This window comes from Daphnia pulex, chromosome 1 (genome assembly GCF_021134715.1).
Source record: "Daphnia pulex isolate KAP4 chromosome 1, ASM2113471v1".
NCBI lineage: Eukaryota > Metazoa > Arthropoda > Branchiopoda > Diplostraca > Daphniidae > Daphnia > Daphnia pulex.
Genome location: NC_060017.1, coordinates 7,213,750 through 7,231,675, shown reverse-complemented (window position 1 = coordinate 7,231,675; position 17,926 = coordinate 7,213,750). Strand labels below are relative to the sequence as shown.

At 43.1% G+C, this 17,926-nt stretch overlaps 1 protein-coding gene across 4 annotated transcripts; it reads right to left on the bottom strand.

Moving 5' to 3' along the window:
- Positions 1 to 236: 236 nt before the first annotated feature.
- On the bottom strand, positions 237 to 10,891 carry LOC124197189 (meiotic recombination protein SPO11-like). Of its 4 annotated transcripts, XR_006876052.1 has the most exons (12): positions 10,505 to 10,875; positions 10,164 to 10,373; positions 9,621 to 9,814; positions 9,385 to 9,530; positions 9,122 to 9,259; positions 8,826 to 9,011; positions 5,078 to 5,463; positions 4,859 to 5,012; positions 4,636 to 4,707; positions 3,668 to 4,376; positions 1,970 to 2,107; positions 237 to 1,421 (listed from the first exon to the last, which is right to left on the bottom strand). XR_006876052.1 is itself a non-coding variant. In XM_046592509.1 (7 exons), exons 1-7 carry the CDS (start codon positions 10,600 to 10,602, stop codon positions 8,146 to 8,148), a joined length of 1,092 nt encoding a protein of 363 aa, XP_046448465.1. In that variant the 5' UTR covers positions 10,603 to 10,891; the 3' UTR covers positions 6,919 to 8,145. The 4 variants fall into 4 exon arrangements, 2 of the variants coding, with proteins under 2 accessions (XP_046448465.1, XP_046448456.1); XR_006876050.1 differs by having other exon boundaries at positions 4,859 to 5,463; XM_046592509.1 differs by lacking the exons at positions 237 to 1,421; positions 1,970 to 2,107; positions 3,668 to 4,376; ... (1 more) ...; positions 4,859 to 5,012; positions 5,078 to 5,463 and adding an exon at positions 6,919 to 8,265 and having other exon boundaries at positions 10,505 to 10,891.
- Positions 10,892 to 17,926: the final 7,035 nt, after the last annotated feature.

Sequence of the window (17,926 nt, the reverse complement as noted above, 5' to 3'; positions counted from 1 at the left end):
GAAAGAACCGAATAAAAAAGGTATCCGCACAAGTCAGCTATGCGGAATGGTTGGTGCTCGCAATAAGGCATCCATTCCTGGGAATCCTCGAGCTGCCGTTCAAAAAGAAGGACAAACCAATGAACGCAGAAAAGGTGCACGAAAAACAAAGTCAAAGGATGACCTTAGTGGTCATACAAAGAGAATGAAAGAGCCAGATAAGGTTACAACATAGCAGCAGCTCGCATAAAAGTCTATTCCGTCCGTCAATCCCAGTTTATTGATCGACCATGATACGTACCACGACGTTAAGCCAGATTTTGGCTGTTTACAAAATAAAATTCCGTCTAGATTCTACAAGAAGAAACATTTTGCCGGTTTTGTAAAAAAAAAGTAAACAAAAATATGGCGGAGTCGAAAGGCGCTGAGCCAGCACGTGAGGAATGCTGTACTCTTTTGGCTCAAGTCTTTTATTAAGTCCAGTTCACTTGCGCTTGTGGGGGGAGAGAAAAAAAATTTGCTGTCCGACAAATTTTCCTTTTGTTCTTCAGCTTCTGTTGACTTTTGTTTATTTGCATTGTCGTCCGGCGGCGAGGGAGAGGTCGTCACCGAGGAGCTTTCTCTTGATTAAAAAATATAAATCAAATTTGGAATGAGAGTCGCGCTCTCTATTCCTGGAACATCTCGGCATCATCAGCTATTCTTATATAGGAAAGACATAAAAAAAGCGATGGAGATCCAATGTACGTAGTATAAGTCTATAGCCCAGTCTTTATAGTTATGCGAGAGGAATGGCGTAGGCTAAAAGAGACGCGCTGACCGTCCAAAAATGTCTGGACAGGCTGATATTGAGCTATAATGGCGACAGTCAACAAACAAGAGCAGCAGGAACAGACGGGCAGTAGTAGCAGCAACAACAACAATTAGTATAGTCCATTCCAGTCCAGCACAGAGTGATTACTCTGATTAGCTAACAGTGTCGAGCTGGGGACAAGAAGCGGACAGCGAGTCGGCCGCCATGGAGTGGATCAGCAACATTCGTCGACGCCGACAGCGGGATCGACGCCCACGTTTGCAGATGGAAGTCTGTGGAAGGATGACACTCTGTTGGCTTTTGGGCGTGGAAAGTTGATGGCAGGACCTCAAAACAATTCTGCCGTGAAACACGAAACGACCCGACGACGGCCTGAGCCTTGACCAAGGCCACAGGCGAGTTCGAAATGTCTGCGTTGCAACAGTGCGGAAGCTCGTTTGACGTTCCGGTCGTTTATCTTTGGCGCTCATTTCTTTCATGATCCGCTGCGTTGGAGTTTGGAACATGGTGCCGAGCGCCTCCGAAGTCAACTTGGTTTTCTTGTAGGGCCGTTTCGTCAGCGGGAACACTTTGGCTGTCATGTCTCGCATCTCCATCGTGGCCACGCCCACACCAATCAGCACGAAAACTGCAATCAAACAGGCACAAGAGTTAAGTCGAAAGAAATATAATACAAAACAAAAGTTTTCCTCCCTTTTTGGTCTAGTCTAACACATTAGGCAACATGTGTTTTCAATGGCAGGTGATTAGGACACGTTGGGCCGTTAATAATCCGGATTACTTAATGCTTCTAGCGCCAAGTGAGGGATTACGGAGACCACATTAATAATATACAAGCCCAGAGAGTGTTTGAGAGAGAAGAGAGAGATGTTGGGTCGGAATGAGAGCCAGAAAGAGTTGGGAGGCACAGACAAAGTTGACATTCGATCGAGATAAAAGCTACGAGACTATTAATGCGGCAATCTTTTGCCAGCCATCAAAGTAGGTTAATGTAAATAAAGACCTGGCGTGCTTAGTACTAGGGATGCCGGACGTGTGGCCTTTTCCTATCAAGATTATGTTCACGAACTCAATTTCTACTGGAGGGGGGAAACAGTTGCCGACATCATCGTTTTGTTCACACATTTTAAAAAACGTTTTCTTATTTCATTAAATTTTAAGTTAAAAGAAATTTACCGCCGATTCCGATGAGAACAGGTCCAATGTAGGAATAGGAGGACTTGACTCGACGTTTCTGCGACTCTGGATCGACCAAGGAAACGGTTTGGTTAAAGTTGACGGCGATTTCGATCGAAGGAAACTCCGAGTAGAATCCTATTTAATCAAGAAAAAAAAAGTAGAAAAGAAAAAATAATAAAAAGGAAAAAAAAAGTTAATTGATACAAAGATTCAATCTACTATGTGACCGGCCACGGCCGGAAAAGGTGGCGATTAGAGAGACGAGAGAAATGAGAAGCGATCCTCAAAGGCGAGTTAAAATGGAACGAAAATAGAGAGAGAGAGAGAGTGGGTCGTGACGTGAGTGCGAGATGATTCATCCGAGCCGCAGCGGCTTTCCTTTCATCCCGATTTTATTTCGGAATTTCTTCTCGACTTGTTTTTTTTTCTTTTCAGAGTTGTTTGTTTTTTCTCTGGCTTTTGTTTTGACCTGATCTTTGCGCAAAGAAGATGAAGTGAAAACGACCAAAGTAGCCAAAAAAGCGGCGATGCCGACACACAGCCGCGTCCACCTGTGGCAACAAAATTTCCGAAAGGAAGAACAAAAATGTGTCGCCGAGGAATTCTCCCGCAAAAGTTGATGGCCGCCACATCCCAGAAAATAGTTCTACAACCCGACGAGTGCCGGCCCTGTATTGCATTATAGAGCCTTATGCTACTCATCTCCGGACCACATAATGAGCGGATCGATAATCATTGCCTTCCCCCTTCCCATCCACCCATCCACCCCGTGCCTTCCAGGGAGGGCAGTCACTTTTATGAAGGGAAGAAAAAGCCGAGAGAAAGAGACGTGGGAGAAAAGGCGAACCATTACAGTGGCTATATTTGAACAATGTCACGGTCTATTCGCCGACTCGTAAAGCCACGGCTACTGCTCTGCTGCTGCTGCTGCTGACTGGCAAGGAAATCAATGGCGATCGCAATTTCCTTTCGGCTCTGGCGGAGAAAAGCGAAATCAGGACGATAAGGAAAAGAAAATAATAAAAATAAAAAAAAGAGGGGAGAAAGAAGAAATTGATGAGAAGGTAAATTTTAAATGGACAAGCCAAGGTGGTCGGGATTTATTACACACCGTGTGCGACTGTTGCAATGGTTCATTGGATCAATAGAGTCGACATGAAGCGCTACGGCGTGAAGGGAACAGCATATGCCAGATGGCAGGCAAAAAAGCTTCCTTTTTTTCTTTACGTAACGTTTCTTTTATTTCTTTTCTGTCCCCTTGACTCCCCCTTTTTCTTTATTTTTCACGACGCGTCCGCGCTTCTGATGTGTCTATACGAAGACAGCACACACTCAGTAGGACGCCCAGAGTATCAAGGGAGCAACACCACCGGCTGCTATAACCCACCACCACCTCCTACACTCCCCTCCCCTCCAGGTCCACCATCGCACGCAAATAAACAATAAGGTGTACACTCCTACTGCATGTCTAATGGTGGTTGGGTTGTACACAGAGTTCACTGGTACGTCGAGTCACATTTAATACAGGGGACCGGATGATGAAATAGATGTACACGAGGAATGAAATCTCTACTCAAAGGGATCAAAGCTGGGTCTATCCTAAACAAGTCAATTACATTGAATGAAAATGTCATGTTAGAAAGAGCAACAAAAGCGGAGTAAAATTAAAATAAAACAAGTATGTTTAATAAATACCGACAAGGACGACGATGCATCCGGAGACCAGCAAAAGGAGACCAAAGAAGCTGGCCCGAAAGGCGTTCCACATGCAAGTGGTTCCGATGCCTTTCCACTGAGCCCGGCGTTGTCGCTGCTGGTAACTGATGTTGCTGGACCCGTGGCTGATGACGGATCGGCTGCAGTCGGTTGATACAGCCGCAGTGGCGGTCGGATCCAGTAAGCACGGCGAACTTTCTTGATTAGGGTCCGCATTCTCTTGACCGCCGTCCAGCAAACTCTCCGTCGCCGGACAATTGGGCGTCACGACAATTTGAATAGTGCCGCCTTGATCATCCATGACGCAGTTGATTCATAACTTCAAACTTCCTCCTTCCGCAAAACGTTTTTCATCCAAACCCGATCCACCGGGATCGACCAAATTGTTTCCGCTCCTGTTTTTCCTTCACGCCTTTGTGCGTATTATCCGGTTTGAATTTTTTTGAAAAAATGCCGCCTGGGATCGACAAGAGAAGAAGATAAAGAGTTGCTGAAACTTTTTTTTTCCTTTTTGTTCACTAGCCGCTTATAGAATGGCTCTTCCCCGAGGCACTCATGGGAGAGCGTGTGAAGATCCACAAACTATTGAGCGTCAAGTTGAGACTAGGAGCTCACACTTTCCACACACGATCCAAAATACACACACACACACTGGCGCAGCACACGGAGATGTATATAACCGGTTGCTCTTTTTTGGGGGGTATTCCATATGATTGCATAAAGGCCGCCCAAAAAAGTCAAAACATGAAACGAGACGTGGGGAGAGAAAAAGTTGAGAAGCAAATTAGGCAAGTTTCTTTTAATTTCGTCGAAACTCATCATGCGACCAGCAAACAACTTTCTAATCAAAGTCTAATTTAATCATCCCGCTCCATACTTTTGGCTAGAGTAATGGGCCCCATGATTAAATGCACTCTAATCAAATAATGTTATTTGTATATACGTACCAAAGATGGGAATTGAACAAGACAGTCGCCTCTTCTTCTTCTTTTTTATTCCGGCGACATGCGAAGCAACAACTATATTCAAAAAGAAGAAGAAGAAAATTGTTGGATGTAGTTTAAGTTGTTGACTAGGCCTCCCCCCGGCTGTCCAATATCGGTCGATCGATATAAGATCGATCAACCAATGGAGCCTCGGTGGTTTGCAAAAGTGTAGTAACATCCATACTTCAAAAAAGAAAGGGCGGCGCGACTCCCGTGTGTCCAGCAGCGAAGCGGTTGGCACTTGTTGATCCTGCGGATTTCCTCGCCAACGGATGCTGTGGCCTATTGGATTTTGATGACTCGGCGCACTCGGCGTGACAGACACTGTCGCTTTTGCGCTATTTAACGATCACACCTTGGTCAAAACTTATCTGCGAATTTCTTGGGCTGGTGCGGTACCCACTGGGCTCTGAGAGTAACGGCCGAGAATGTCGGAGGAGATGTCATGGTAGTGCTGCATGGCGCTCAGCTTCCTCTCTCGACTGGAAGCCGACAAACGAGGGCTGTTTATAGAGGTCCCGTCGCGTAGTACACAGAGGGGGTTCTTCGGGAGTTGGCCGCTTCTTTTTGCGTTACACTTCCTTTTGACCGGGCAAATGCGCAAGCGTCGCTCCTACCTCTCTCTCCCCACCACCACCCTCTTCAAATGGTATCCTCCTGGAAATCCTTGCGCTTTTCCAGCCAGCGCCGCAAAAGTGCTCCCGTTCGCACAAGAGTCTATCACCTCATTTCCATGCAACATGCAGCAGCACTCAGATCTGAGTTATTTGCTGGGTTATTCCTAGCGTGCTAAAAGAGTCGGGAGTAAATTCAAAGAAAAAACAAAATAGATGGAGGAGTAGAGGGGGCTTCCAATAATTGACGTTGGGGCAATTTGCGGCGGGGAAGAAGAAAAAAAGGATCGAAGCTATAAAGGAAATGGGCCGACTCGCCATTATGATGTCGCCAACAGGTCCTACTTCTTAAGCTGGATGATGCGCGCAAACAGCAGGGGAAAGAGAAAGAGTAACCATTAAAGGGCTGGAGATGGCAATGATGAATATTTAATGGCACCGCAGGGTCTCCCTATTTCAAAGGCTGCGAATGCCCCAGCAAATACATGTGCAGAGCTCGGTTGAGACTTTATACTATGTATATCTGTGTATATAGAATATCTCGACTGTGTAGAGTAGCTAGCTATCCATACACTCAGCCAAACAACCCGTCCGAATCGATATTCCCTTATTACAATGCGTATATAGAGACGGCGGGAGTCTCAGCAGCCCAGTCCTGGTGGGTCTCTGACGTTGAAATGCGCAGCTGACGATATATAGAAACAAGAAATGAAAGAGGATCACGAGCGAGAAGATCCTCGGCCGAAAGGAGCGGGGGTTGGCAACTCCCCAGAATCCTCGTACACCCTAGCCAGAATCTTGTCAGAATCTCAAGAATCCCTCCAGAATCCCCGGAATCTCATAGAATCTTCAGAATCTCGTAGAATCTTTAGAATCTCACAGAATCCCGTAGAATCCCATAGAATCTCGTAGAATCTCCAGAATCTCACTAAATTTACCCCCTTTTTTAACTTTAAACTACCCCAAAACCGTCTAAAATTCAAGATATTTTGTGAATTTGGTCTTTGAAAAGCTCCAATTGTAAAAAATGCACTAGAAATACTGCAAAATGTAAAAATATGGGTTGCGCTAAATCTTTTTAAATTTTCCCTCCTTTTTCCCGCCGAATGGTGGGGTACACATTTTTTAATCTGCTCATGAATGTAAAATGGGGTGGGAAAAATTTATGGTTAAAAAAACTTTATTGATAATATGCCAATAATTCCCAGCAATTAAAGTTAATTTTCCCCGTATATTTTATTTTAAAATTAATAATCTGGACTTTTAATTCAAACCTATCAAATTTCTAACTATCAGATTACTTCATCTTATTTGAAACTACAAAACCTATTTAGCACCTTTTCCTATCAGTAAATTATCTTAAAGATAATACGATCTACATGTCTATAAGCTGTATAGAGCATGCCAAAACGGAGCTACGCCCACTACGTAACATAGTGCATACTTCTGTACAGAAACTGGGCCAAGGACTAGTGGCGCCCCTAGCGGAATTTCGGGGAAAACTTGATTCAGAATCTCGAGGAAATCTCGTAGAATCTCTCAGAATCTCTCAGAATCTCTAGAATCTCTCGGAATCTCTGAGATTCTGAATCCTCGTACACCCAAATTTTGAGTTGCCAACCCCCGGAAAGGAGAGAAAAGAGTTTGGCAGAGAACGAGCGCCAAGGATTTCTTATTATTCTTATATCATTGTTCTATACGTAACTACTCGATGGCTTAACGTGTGTAGATGGATTTCTGTTTGGGAGGAGGAATAAGAAGGCAATCCCTACCCACTCCAAGATTCCTATCTAACCCAAAAGAGATTCTTCTCGTTTTTCCTGCGCTTCATCTATGAAGGATAGCTCATTCTTCGTCTTCCTCTGCAATCGGTTCCCTCCCTCTATCTCTTTTTATGGAACAAAAAAATAAAAATAATAGGGATGGAGACTTACTAGGGGAGTCTGACGACGACTGTGGATCGAGTGGCAACTTCTATCCCCCCTCTGCTTCCTCCTTTTTCTCACTCGTAGTCCACTTGAGCATCCTCCACCGACTGGAACAATGGAAATAAGTACTAAAGGGGCCACAGAACTCTTCGCTTCCCTCCCATCTTCTTTCCATTCTTCTTATGCGACAAAAAATATAAAAGCGAGAGAGAGAGAGAAAAGAGAGATGTCTGAACTGCCTTCCGCCCGTAATATCTGCTTGCTGTCTGTTGGCCCACTGGGTTACGATCCCAATCGCCTTAAATCGAGAAACGAAACAAATCTTTTTTGATGTTCATGTTCAACCAAGCAATAGGGGGGTAGTGAGAAGACACAGGACAGTAGTAGTAGTAGCAGCAGCAGTGGAGAGAGAGAGAGACAAAAGTATGGGTTCATGTTTTACGAGTTTTCTCGAGCTCGTGCTCTTTCCCATTCCCGTGCGCAATTCCTTCACAGTCATGGCCGTTTGCTACTCGGTTTGATTGCATTCTTTCTTCCTCCCCTTTTCTTTTTTTTTTTAAGACAAGCGATTCGAACTTTAACAATGGGATTTCTTTTTTTACACAAGCAGACCAATCAGACTCAAAGTAGTGCATATCGCCTTTGGACTGGCTTGCAGACATCTCACTAGCTGATGGGTTGGCTTGCATAGAATTCCAAGTACTTGTTACTAGTTCAAGTTAAAAAAATCGTCACTGGGCCACTATAGGAGGCAGCTATTTATACTAACACTGCCACTCACGCCCTTTCAGGGTTAAGTAATAAGATGTCGGTAAATCTTGCGAGAGTGACGGTGTCGTTTTATTGTCGTCAGCTGCGCGAAACGAAACGAAACGAAAGAAAACTGGGAAAAAGTCAAAGAAAAGAAATGTTTGTAGGTTTCCAGGTTTTCACATCCACGACATGGACTGGATCTTTGCCGGTAGGTAGGTGCGGGAGAGAAACTGCGGGTGGATTTTCGTCAGACCCTGGATTTCAACCTTGCAATCCAATCGGCGCAATCTAAGCAGCTGCGCGTCACACGGTTCCAAGAAAGACATCGACCAAGAATTAATTTCGAAGACGAAAATATGGACGGCAATTAAAAAATGTGGCAATATTTAAATCATCCCCCCACCCGACGCTATAAAAATACAAAAATAAAAAGATCAAAGATGTTTTGAACTTTTCTCTGTTGGCGGTTGAAAGATCAATCGGGTCTTTGTTTGCGGGCAAACAAAAGCCGGAGTTATAATACTAAAATCATCCAGCCACTATATATACGGAGCCCTTTGAAGAAAAGGAGGTGCTCTGAAGTGAATAAAGCGCGATGTTGATTACAAGAGGAAATCGATTAAAAGTCCAGATCGAGCCCTTGTTATGAATGAAAGAACCGACGAAAAGTCATTTGACTCTTAACTAGACCGACTTTCTTTTGTTTGATAACCCAGACAGATTCCCAGATGCCCCTACACTCGAATATAATAAGACGTGATGCGTATCCCTAAAGAGTTCTGAGGAATGCGCATATACATATGACCATACGTAGAGATCTTGTCGGAAAAGTTTCAAAAGAATGTGACAATTTTACCTGATCGTGGAGAAGTTGATTTTGAGTTATAAAGGGACGGCTGGCCAGGGTGTCGACAAGGGATCGATCGCGTTGGGTTAGTGGCAATTTGGCCTCGTCGGGAATCTGCAAAGCTTCAATATCGCTTGGCTGAAGACCGATATATCTCAGTTGAGGCGTGGACAAGTGTTCAATGTCTTCCAAATTCTATTCGGGATAGGGTGTGTGGGAAAGGGCAACAAGAATTTAGTGGCAACATTAAAATGACACTGGACTCGCATTCCGGAATGGACTTGGATAGTCCCATGTTCACATACTTGACTTCCGAATCGATACACAGCGAGAATGGAGATGCCGTGAGGATCTGCATCCACTAACGCCAAAGGGGGAAGTTGCAGCTCATCCCACAAGCGACGCAAGAAGCGGCGAGTGTTGACGTCCGGATAACCTTTTCCCTGCGAGCATAGTTAGTACATATATAATAGATTCACAAGAATCATTGAAGAGTACGAGTGCTGCTGCTGCTGCATGATGAAACACCCCAACGCACTTATTCCATTAAAAATAAAATCACTCTCACCGTAATGAGGATGCAGTCACCGATGAAGCGTTCGATCTTATCGTCAATCAGTTTCTGGAACGTACTGTCTTTTTCCACCACCAAAACGAGGTGAGCTTTGGACCGGAATTGAGAAAGTTTTTCGACATCGTTTGGTATCAAAATCCCTATTGTTTGAAAGAAAAAAAAATAAGGTTAGTAGAGGTGAGTGGAGGATTAGACGCACACACAAAAAAGGGCAATATCTATCTGCATACCAGTTGGTGTTTGGCAATCAATGAGCTTGCCATCGCCATCGAGAAAGTTGAGAGAACCTGCCACCAATCCTTTAGAAGTGGCACCAATATTGAGACAGCATCGAGGAATATTCAGCAGTTTTGTCATCTGGGTTACCATGCTGTCCAGTACCGGTTGGCTCCCCCATAACGAGACGTCTTCGTAGTAGATATCCCTGATATACAGTCAGACAGAACAAAAAACAAAAAATCGGTGGAAATAAAAGAAAAGAGACGACAAACACAATAGGGAGGGGAAGAAAAGACGCACTGACGAGTTCGTGTAACGAATGTTTAGTACAAACACGTGAGGCTTGCTCATCTGACTCGTCCAAAGTTAGTTATGCGCCAAATGCGAGGGGCTGTGGCCCTAGTCGTGATGCGCCAACTGAGACGGCTTATTGGATTAGAAAGGAGGAAGAAAAGGGACAAGTCTAACCCCGAGATGGATAATCAAGAGGCAATGTAAATACGGTGCAATGAGGTATCATCAGTCAGCAGTGGAAAGTCGAGCAAGTCGAGTACCGTTTGGTGGATGTGGTGTTGGTTCGCAAAAGTGCATGGGACTTGGCTAGTAGGTGGAATAGAAGCAAGCATTTACGTCGTTGTTTGGCCAATTTCCAGGTCATCATCTCGTCACTGCCGTGAATCGGCAACTGCAACGGCCAATCCCCTCGACTTATGGCTGCCACAACAAGGATAATGTAATCCTCTATTCGGGCCAGGGTTTCCTCCCTTAATGGATGAAACGTTGTTGAATTATCAGGACGAAGCAAGCACATTAAAAAAGGATACATGATATGAAGACAGACATCAAAATTGCGAAAACAAATGAATGCCAAACACTTGACAAACAAAAAACTCACTTGTTTGGGTGTGGGAAAACTGGATTGGGTCCATGAACAGTTATCAAGTTTTGCTTGAGATCTTTAAGAATTTCGAATATTTCCTGTAGAGTCGTCATATTTGCTGTAACTGGTTTATTAGAGACGAAACTATTGCCTTGTTTGTCACTCAATTAAAACTGGTTTCGAGACAATGTTCAACAGACACACTCATGACAGCCAACACACGTTTTAGGGCGAGTCAAATGATAAACAAAATCAAGATTTTAATCGATCAAACCAGACAGAATAACCAACATTAGTGAAAGGTTGGAAAAAAGGGAAAAAACTTGTTTTTTAATAGGAGGAACACGTTGTCAATCACGTGCATAACTAATTTCGCGGCTCGAACAATGCCGTCTGCACTTCCCACCAAAATAATCGATTAACCAAAAATCGATCGAGTTGTCATTTGTTTCGAATGATTTATGTACACTCGAGAAAATCCGTGTTAAAATACAAAACGCTGAAAGAAAGAATAATGAAGAGTAAATTGACTGCTAAAAGGATCACAATTTTACAAACAGCTTGACATTCTCTGCCCCCTAACCCAAAACAGTTGTGTGTGGGCCACCCTACTGAGAGGTGAGCTCGATCTCATCACGTCAAGAAAAGGAACGAGCTACTTCTTCCTGGAACACCCAAACTCCCCCCCCCCCTGGAACAAACCATCCATCATCTATTCCGTCGATAGCCATCGACAAGAAAAAACAAGATGGTGATTGAGCCGGCAAACAGGAGCAAAAACACACGTCACACACAGGCCCTCACACGAAGCCTCGGATCCAATGGAAGAAAAACAGTTATTCGCTAGTATTTTATTTTATTTCCCAAATGGCAAATTGATATAGATCTTTAGCGCATAAATTATTAAGCTAAACATTTACGGTCTTGTATATTTATTTCTAAAGAAAAAACTCGCAAACTGTCCAACGGAACTCGATGGAAGAAAAAAGGGAAAAAGTTCATAAATAATCCGGTGTATAATAAAAGGCGCATGGGAGAATAATGAGAGGGGAAGTTGGAACATTCATGAAGAGAGTCAAGTACAGCCCTAGTAGTCTCTTTTGATCTCTTGACAAACAAAAGCCAACATCTTGTTGATATATTGTTATACATCTCTGCTGCAGTGTATATCTGGCTCTCCCCCCCTCCATTCCTATTTTATAAGGGATGTGAATAGCGAACCAAAGTCCCGTGTGGACTTGCTTATAGAATGGTAGGGAGCCGACTAGTTGTCGAGTGGACGGACTTGACGGGCAAAGAAAGGCTCGCTCGTTGCCTATTATCATGCGATAGATAGATTTTTTTTTTTCCTCTCTCTCCTTTTTTTTTATTTTATAAAAAGGAATAATCGCTTTCCATTTTTTGATTGAAGCATCATCGTGGGCGACGAGAATCAAAAACGAATGTCTAAAGAGAAAAGAAATGTGCCAGATTTGTCTACGGTGCTGTGTGTTCCCACGTCATGAATGTACCAGCATCGGCACAACTGCACATTTCCCGTTTGAAGAACACACACACACTATAAGGAGAGAATGATTGCAAACAGACCGTTTTTTTATTTCTATTCTTGTGATTTTTTGTAACCGGACAACACACACACACGTCTAAAACCCGAAAAAAAAAATGGGAGATACGATAGAAGTGGTCCATTCCGATTTCTTCAGAATTTGGATGAATGCTCTGTGTATCATACAATACAACCGGACAGTGAAATAAATAAAGAGCGAACATCTGACGTCATTTTTTTTTGGTCGTTGTTACGTGTGCTGCTGCCATGTTATAAGCCACCATGTAACCATCCGAGTGTGTGTTGACATTCGTCAGATTTTTTGTCTTTTACTTCACTTTCCACAATGGAATTCCACCGTTTTTTTTTAATTATAACTAACTTGTTGGGATTATTTAGCGATGAAATAGATTCAATAGTTACGGGCTGATTGTGATTATACCGGGAAAAAACTGTATTTAATTCCAGTCAAATAATAACAACAACAACAGCTGCTCCGTTAAAGGTTATTGTTGACTTTTTGTCCACCTTTCCTTTCGACTTTTTATTTTTGTTACACAGCCAGATAATCGATATGTTGCTGTTCTTGTAGTAGTACTACATTTACACAAATCTCATGAATATTGCTTTCAGGCTGACGATGGGGGTAGCTATTACGTAGTAGTATATACACACAACACGGAGCCACACTCTCCATCGTCTATATACTACTACACCTTTTGGTATTATTATCTGCCAGCCACGCGAGCGAGGATTTTACACAAGCGCACCTGCCCGCCTTCCCCGAAAAGTCATCTGCCGCATGCAATCATCAGGTGCTGCGTAATATTAGAGATGATACCCCATAGTCACCACCCATGTGCGCTTGATATGCAGCATGTGGTTTGTCCTTTATCGTCGTGAATTGATGTCAAAACCTTTTTTTGCCATTTGTACATTTATCAATTCGGTCTGAGGACAAATAATGATTTAGGCATTAAACGCGTTGAATGACGTCATATCAGTGGCGGATGAAAACGGACGGAGTTATTGCACTTGGCGAGCCCAACCAGCCCGTTGGGTCCTCGTCTGCCGGGCGCGTGAAACTTGTTGAGCAATCCAACAGAATGTTAATAATAATATAACCAAAAGGAGACAGAGCAGCAGCACCCCAGCACCCGCATGGTTTCATACAACTCGCACATGCACATGGCGTTAGAAGGAGGGGAAAAAAAGATACAAGAAGAAGAAGAAGAACAGTAAATAAACACATAGTTCCAAAAGGAGGAGGAAGAGGCGCGTGCTTCTCACCTGCCGCCGCCGGACCCGATAATATCCCCTCCCGCTGCACTATAGACGAACATCACCTTAGCAAGAGCAGACAGAAAAATATACAAGTCGATATACACAGACACCTGGAATGAATGAGCTGGAAAAACGGAATATCATACCCAGAAAAATTTGCAAATCATCGAATTATTTTATTCACACACATCCGCTCCATCCATCACATTTCCAGTTAGACTCCGCAGCTATTGCGTAATCACACAGGGCGCGCAATACGTTAGATAACGTCCCCAGCCAAAGCGTATTGATTTCCACACGTCTAGTTCAATAGAGAAGATGGAAATAAATAAATAAACCAAACAATAGGCGCATTGGTAAATATACAAATACAAACGCACAAAGTTTTCTCTCCATATGACATTTTCAGATATTCTGAGAAAATGAAATGATATTTATTCCAGACGTGTGTGTGTGTCTAGGCCGTATATGTGTGTAAGATCGATAACAACATCACGTCGTCTACTTATTTGATAGAGAGAGTGACGAGTAGATTTCCTTCGGGATTTTCCGCGTTTGTTAGCCCACAGCGGCGCGGTCGGGCGGCGGCTGCTGCTGCTGCGGTCCTGACGGCGGCGTGAAAAAAGCCACCGAGACGTGTGAGATCTGATACGACGTTGATGAACACGTCTCTCTATCCCCAACACGTCTACATATACGACCCCCTCGCCACACAGCCACAGCCACACAAAAGGTATAAAATAAAGAATCAAAAGTGCAGCACTGCGTCGTATAGTTTATACGAAATCAAATAAAATAAAAAAAAGTCCATAAAAGATTAAATGCGCGTTGGAGGTTGAAAAAATAAAATTGGGATATTTTATTTGTTTTTTTTTTTTTTTGTGGGTGGATTTCTTTACGGTGCAGCATTGAGTGAGCGATAGACGGGCAGATGTGTGTCGCGTGTTGATATCAACCTATTGCATCGCAGACGTTTGTGTGCGTTGGCTGCTGCTGCCTATTTGTTTTTGTCGGGCACATTCAAATCACCCGCACTTTTTTTTCCTTCCATCCCCCCCTTTATTTTTTCCTTTTTATCTGTGCGTAGGTGCAGCAGTTGGCGGTTGCTATAACCTTCTGTGGTCCCTGTTTGGCCTATGTACACCGTCGTCTTTCCTAAATATTAACAATTTAAAAGGCAAAACAGAATGAAATTGATTTCCAAGAAAATAAACCCCGCCGAAAACGAAATAGATTTACAGTACATGCGTGTTATTATTATTAAATAGGCCTATGCATGTAGGCTAAATAACCACCATGAATGCGCTGCTCACTCGGGTGCCGATCAATACGCGTGAATTAGCTCACGCGCCGCGCGCTTATAGAACACGCATACGCCGCCCTGGCTTTTTTTATTACGACGATAGTGCCGATGACACTGATATCGCCTGATTTCTATCACAACATAAAAGGAGCAAAAGATTTCAAATATAAATCTGAAAAAAAAAATCAATCGCCTATTCCTTCCAGCGAACAAAGAGAATTTTGTTTCATTGGATGAAATAGAAAAGAGCTGCGATGGCGGATGCTGATGACTGTTGACGCAATTTGACGCGGTTGACACGCCATGAGCGTGAGCGCATGCTAATCAAAGCACAGCCTCTACGATATTGACAGTTCTCCTCTGATCTTTTACAACGCGCGATATAAAAATAAGATTGTGTAATAGAAGTTGTTTTTTACGATGATGGGCTCTCTCAGTCTCATCCGCACTTGACGGCGCTGGAGATGAATGTCTTGTGTGTGTTATCGTCTCTCGCCGATATATAGGAGATAGCAGGATCTTCGCCTGTGTGTGTATATAGTAATTTGTCAAATTAGCGCCCATCGGCGGGATGGTGCTGGATTCCTTTTGGAAGAAGGGGAGAAAAAGTTGCCGGGACGGGCCACTCACCGAAATTGTTACTCTCTTGTTGCTCCGCTTTTATTGTGGATGATCGTGCTGATGCTGTTGGGTGTGCCACACCACACAACGACGACGACCCGGGCAATAATAAGTTATATAAATGTGTCGACGAGCCGACAAATATAAGCCGACCAGACTAATACATATAGATATGTACATATCCAGCCGCGCGCTATATTTATTTATAGACGCTGTGACGTGATAATTACACCAACCCTTCGTTGCTTCTCTTCTAAAAAATAAAACGCGGTTCATATTTTTGAATTTTTTTGAATTCATCTTTTATTTTTAAATAATTATTCCGGCCGTTAATGAGTTTCTTTTGTGTTGCGGCAGCGCTGCTTTTGTTTGTTTTTCGGCTCAAAGTTGAATATCAGCTGGAAAGTTGTTTTTGTGTTCAACAAACTCTCCGACCGGAACGGTAATATTTAGCCGTTTGTTAGTTCTACACTGATGAGCCGCGAGCGCAAAATTGTGTTGATGCCAAAAGCACAAAAGAAGAGAGTTGTTCTTCTCTTGATCTCTCTCGAGAGTCATTCAGAATCATCATCTAATTTATTCATCAAGGCTGGCGCATCATCATCAGAGCGCCGAGGCCAATTGCTGCCAAATGGGTTCAGACACGCTAGGCACATGCAGCAGCCGTTCTCTTTCTGTACTCAAATGAAGGCAATTGATTGTATCTAACATGTAAAGTAGTTGGATTATTCAGCACAACAAAACCCATCGCATTTTCAATTAAATTTGGACGCTGTAATAATAATCCCCCCCAACGTTCCGAGTTGAATTCCTCAAAGTGAAATTACTAGGGGTTGCAAGCATAATATAGGGGAGGTTTTCTATCAATTAAATTGACCTTTTTATAAAAGAAAAAATGAAAAGATCATACCGGCAAAGGGCAAACTACTTACGTCATACAAATGACACCGACAATAACCGAAAGTCAAACACCTTGGAGATTTGATTGTGTGTGGTGGTACTGGGTAATAATGGATTCAATAGATCGATGCGCTTACGGAATGCCATATCGCATCATCCCCCACACAATTGGTTGGTTGTTGTGGCTGGTTTCATTTTGCCCTAGCTATAAAGATGATGCGACGCATTCCGGTAATTCCGGTCCGAGGATAGATCAGTAAAAATATAAACATTTTGAAAAAAAAGATGAAGAATGTTTTTTTATTTATTTTTTTCTTCGATAAAATTTTACACGGAACGGTATATAACAACTAGTTCTACGAAAGAATTTTTTCGCGTCGTACATATAATACTGGATCCACATCCAGCAGTCACACGAAGATGAGGGCGAGTCATATCCAATGGATAGACAGACAGTGAAAATCTTCGGTCGATCCGTGAGCTCGTTATTGTGTTGTACGTCCAACTATTTTTTTCTTCTTCCTTTTTATACTCAATTCCGACAGTCGAGTGCTGTGTATACATGACAATCCTCGACAAACTTGAAACTCTCTTTGAATCAAGCATCTCTCTCTCTTTCGCTATATAACACAACTTATATTGCATGGCTATACAATAGCCGAGGTAATTACGCTGGAATTTTCTTATTCTATAACTGAAGAGAAGACCACAACGTCATTTGATATCACCGACGGCGGGTGCTGCTGCTGCTGTGCACCTTCGTCATTTATGGAAAACTTTTACCGTGAATTTATTCTCCTGGACTTGCAACATATTATATTGGGCCGCCGATCAATAGAGAGAACTGGGGAGAGATTATTGCAGGGACTGTGCAACCAACAGAGCAGCTGCTCACTTATTTACCGCGTTAGAAAACGCCGTACCCAGAAATAATAAAATAAAATAAAAAGGCATCTTTTATACATACCATCCTGAGGGTTGGTGCCGTCTATTATTATAAAAACATGGCAGAATATATAAGGAGAGATATAGATCTCCACACTGCAACATTTCTTCTTCTTTTCCTTCTCCGTCGTGTTCAATATTAGGTGTGTTATGCGCTAGTACAGTAATGCAATTTGATTTATTCGCACGAAATGTAACAGGATTCCACCCCTGTTTTTATTTCCTTTTCTAAACCGTGTCGGACGTTGCCTCTGATCAATCAATAGAAAGAACAAACTTGTATATATAGTCCAACAGCCTACAGGGCTGCAAATACGTGCCGCTAGATCCATTTGTAATGATGAAACATTCGATCGGTTTTTGTATTATTTGCGGGGTCCTCCGCGGAGGGGATCAATTTATTGGGGTTCGACGCAACACAGGACCTCTGTGGGAACGAGATTGGTCGGTCCAGACGACCCTTTTCCCGTCTACCCATTTCTCCCTACATGTACAGCATACAGAAATTGAACTGAGAGAGCTATGGCCGCTCTTCCTTATCGCTTTATTCGTTTTCCCGTTATTGATGGTTATTATATGTAGAGACTCTAGAGAGATAGCAGCAGCCTATAGTCAAACACGTAATAGGGTGTAATCGGGCTCAAATGGTCAGGTCCGGTTCCGCTCCCCAAAAAATCTATCCCCCCCAGCGAGCTATATACATTTAAACATCTATAAAATAACACACCCCACTCCACTTTTGGACTTTTGGCATAAAAACCGCCTTCTACTTTTTTGGCTCCCTTCAACTCTCGGTTTTCCTCTGCCCTTTTCATGTTTATTTATCTCCTAATTGATT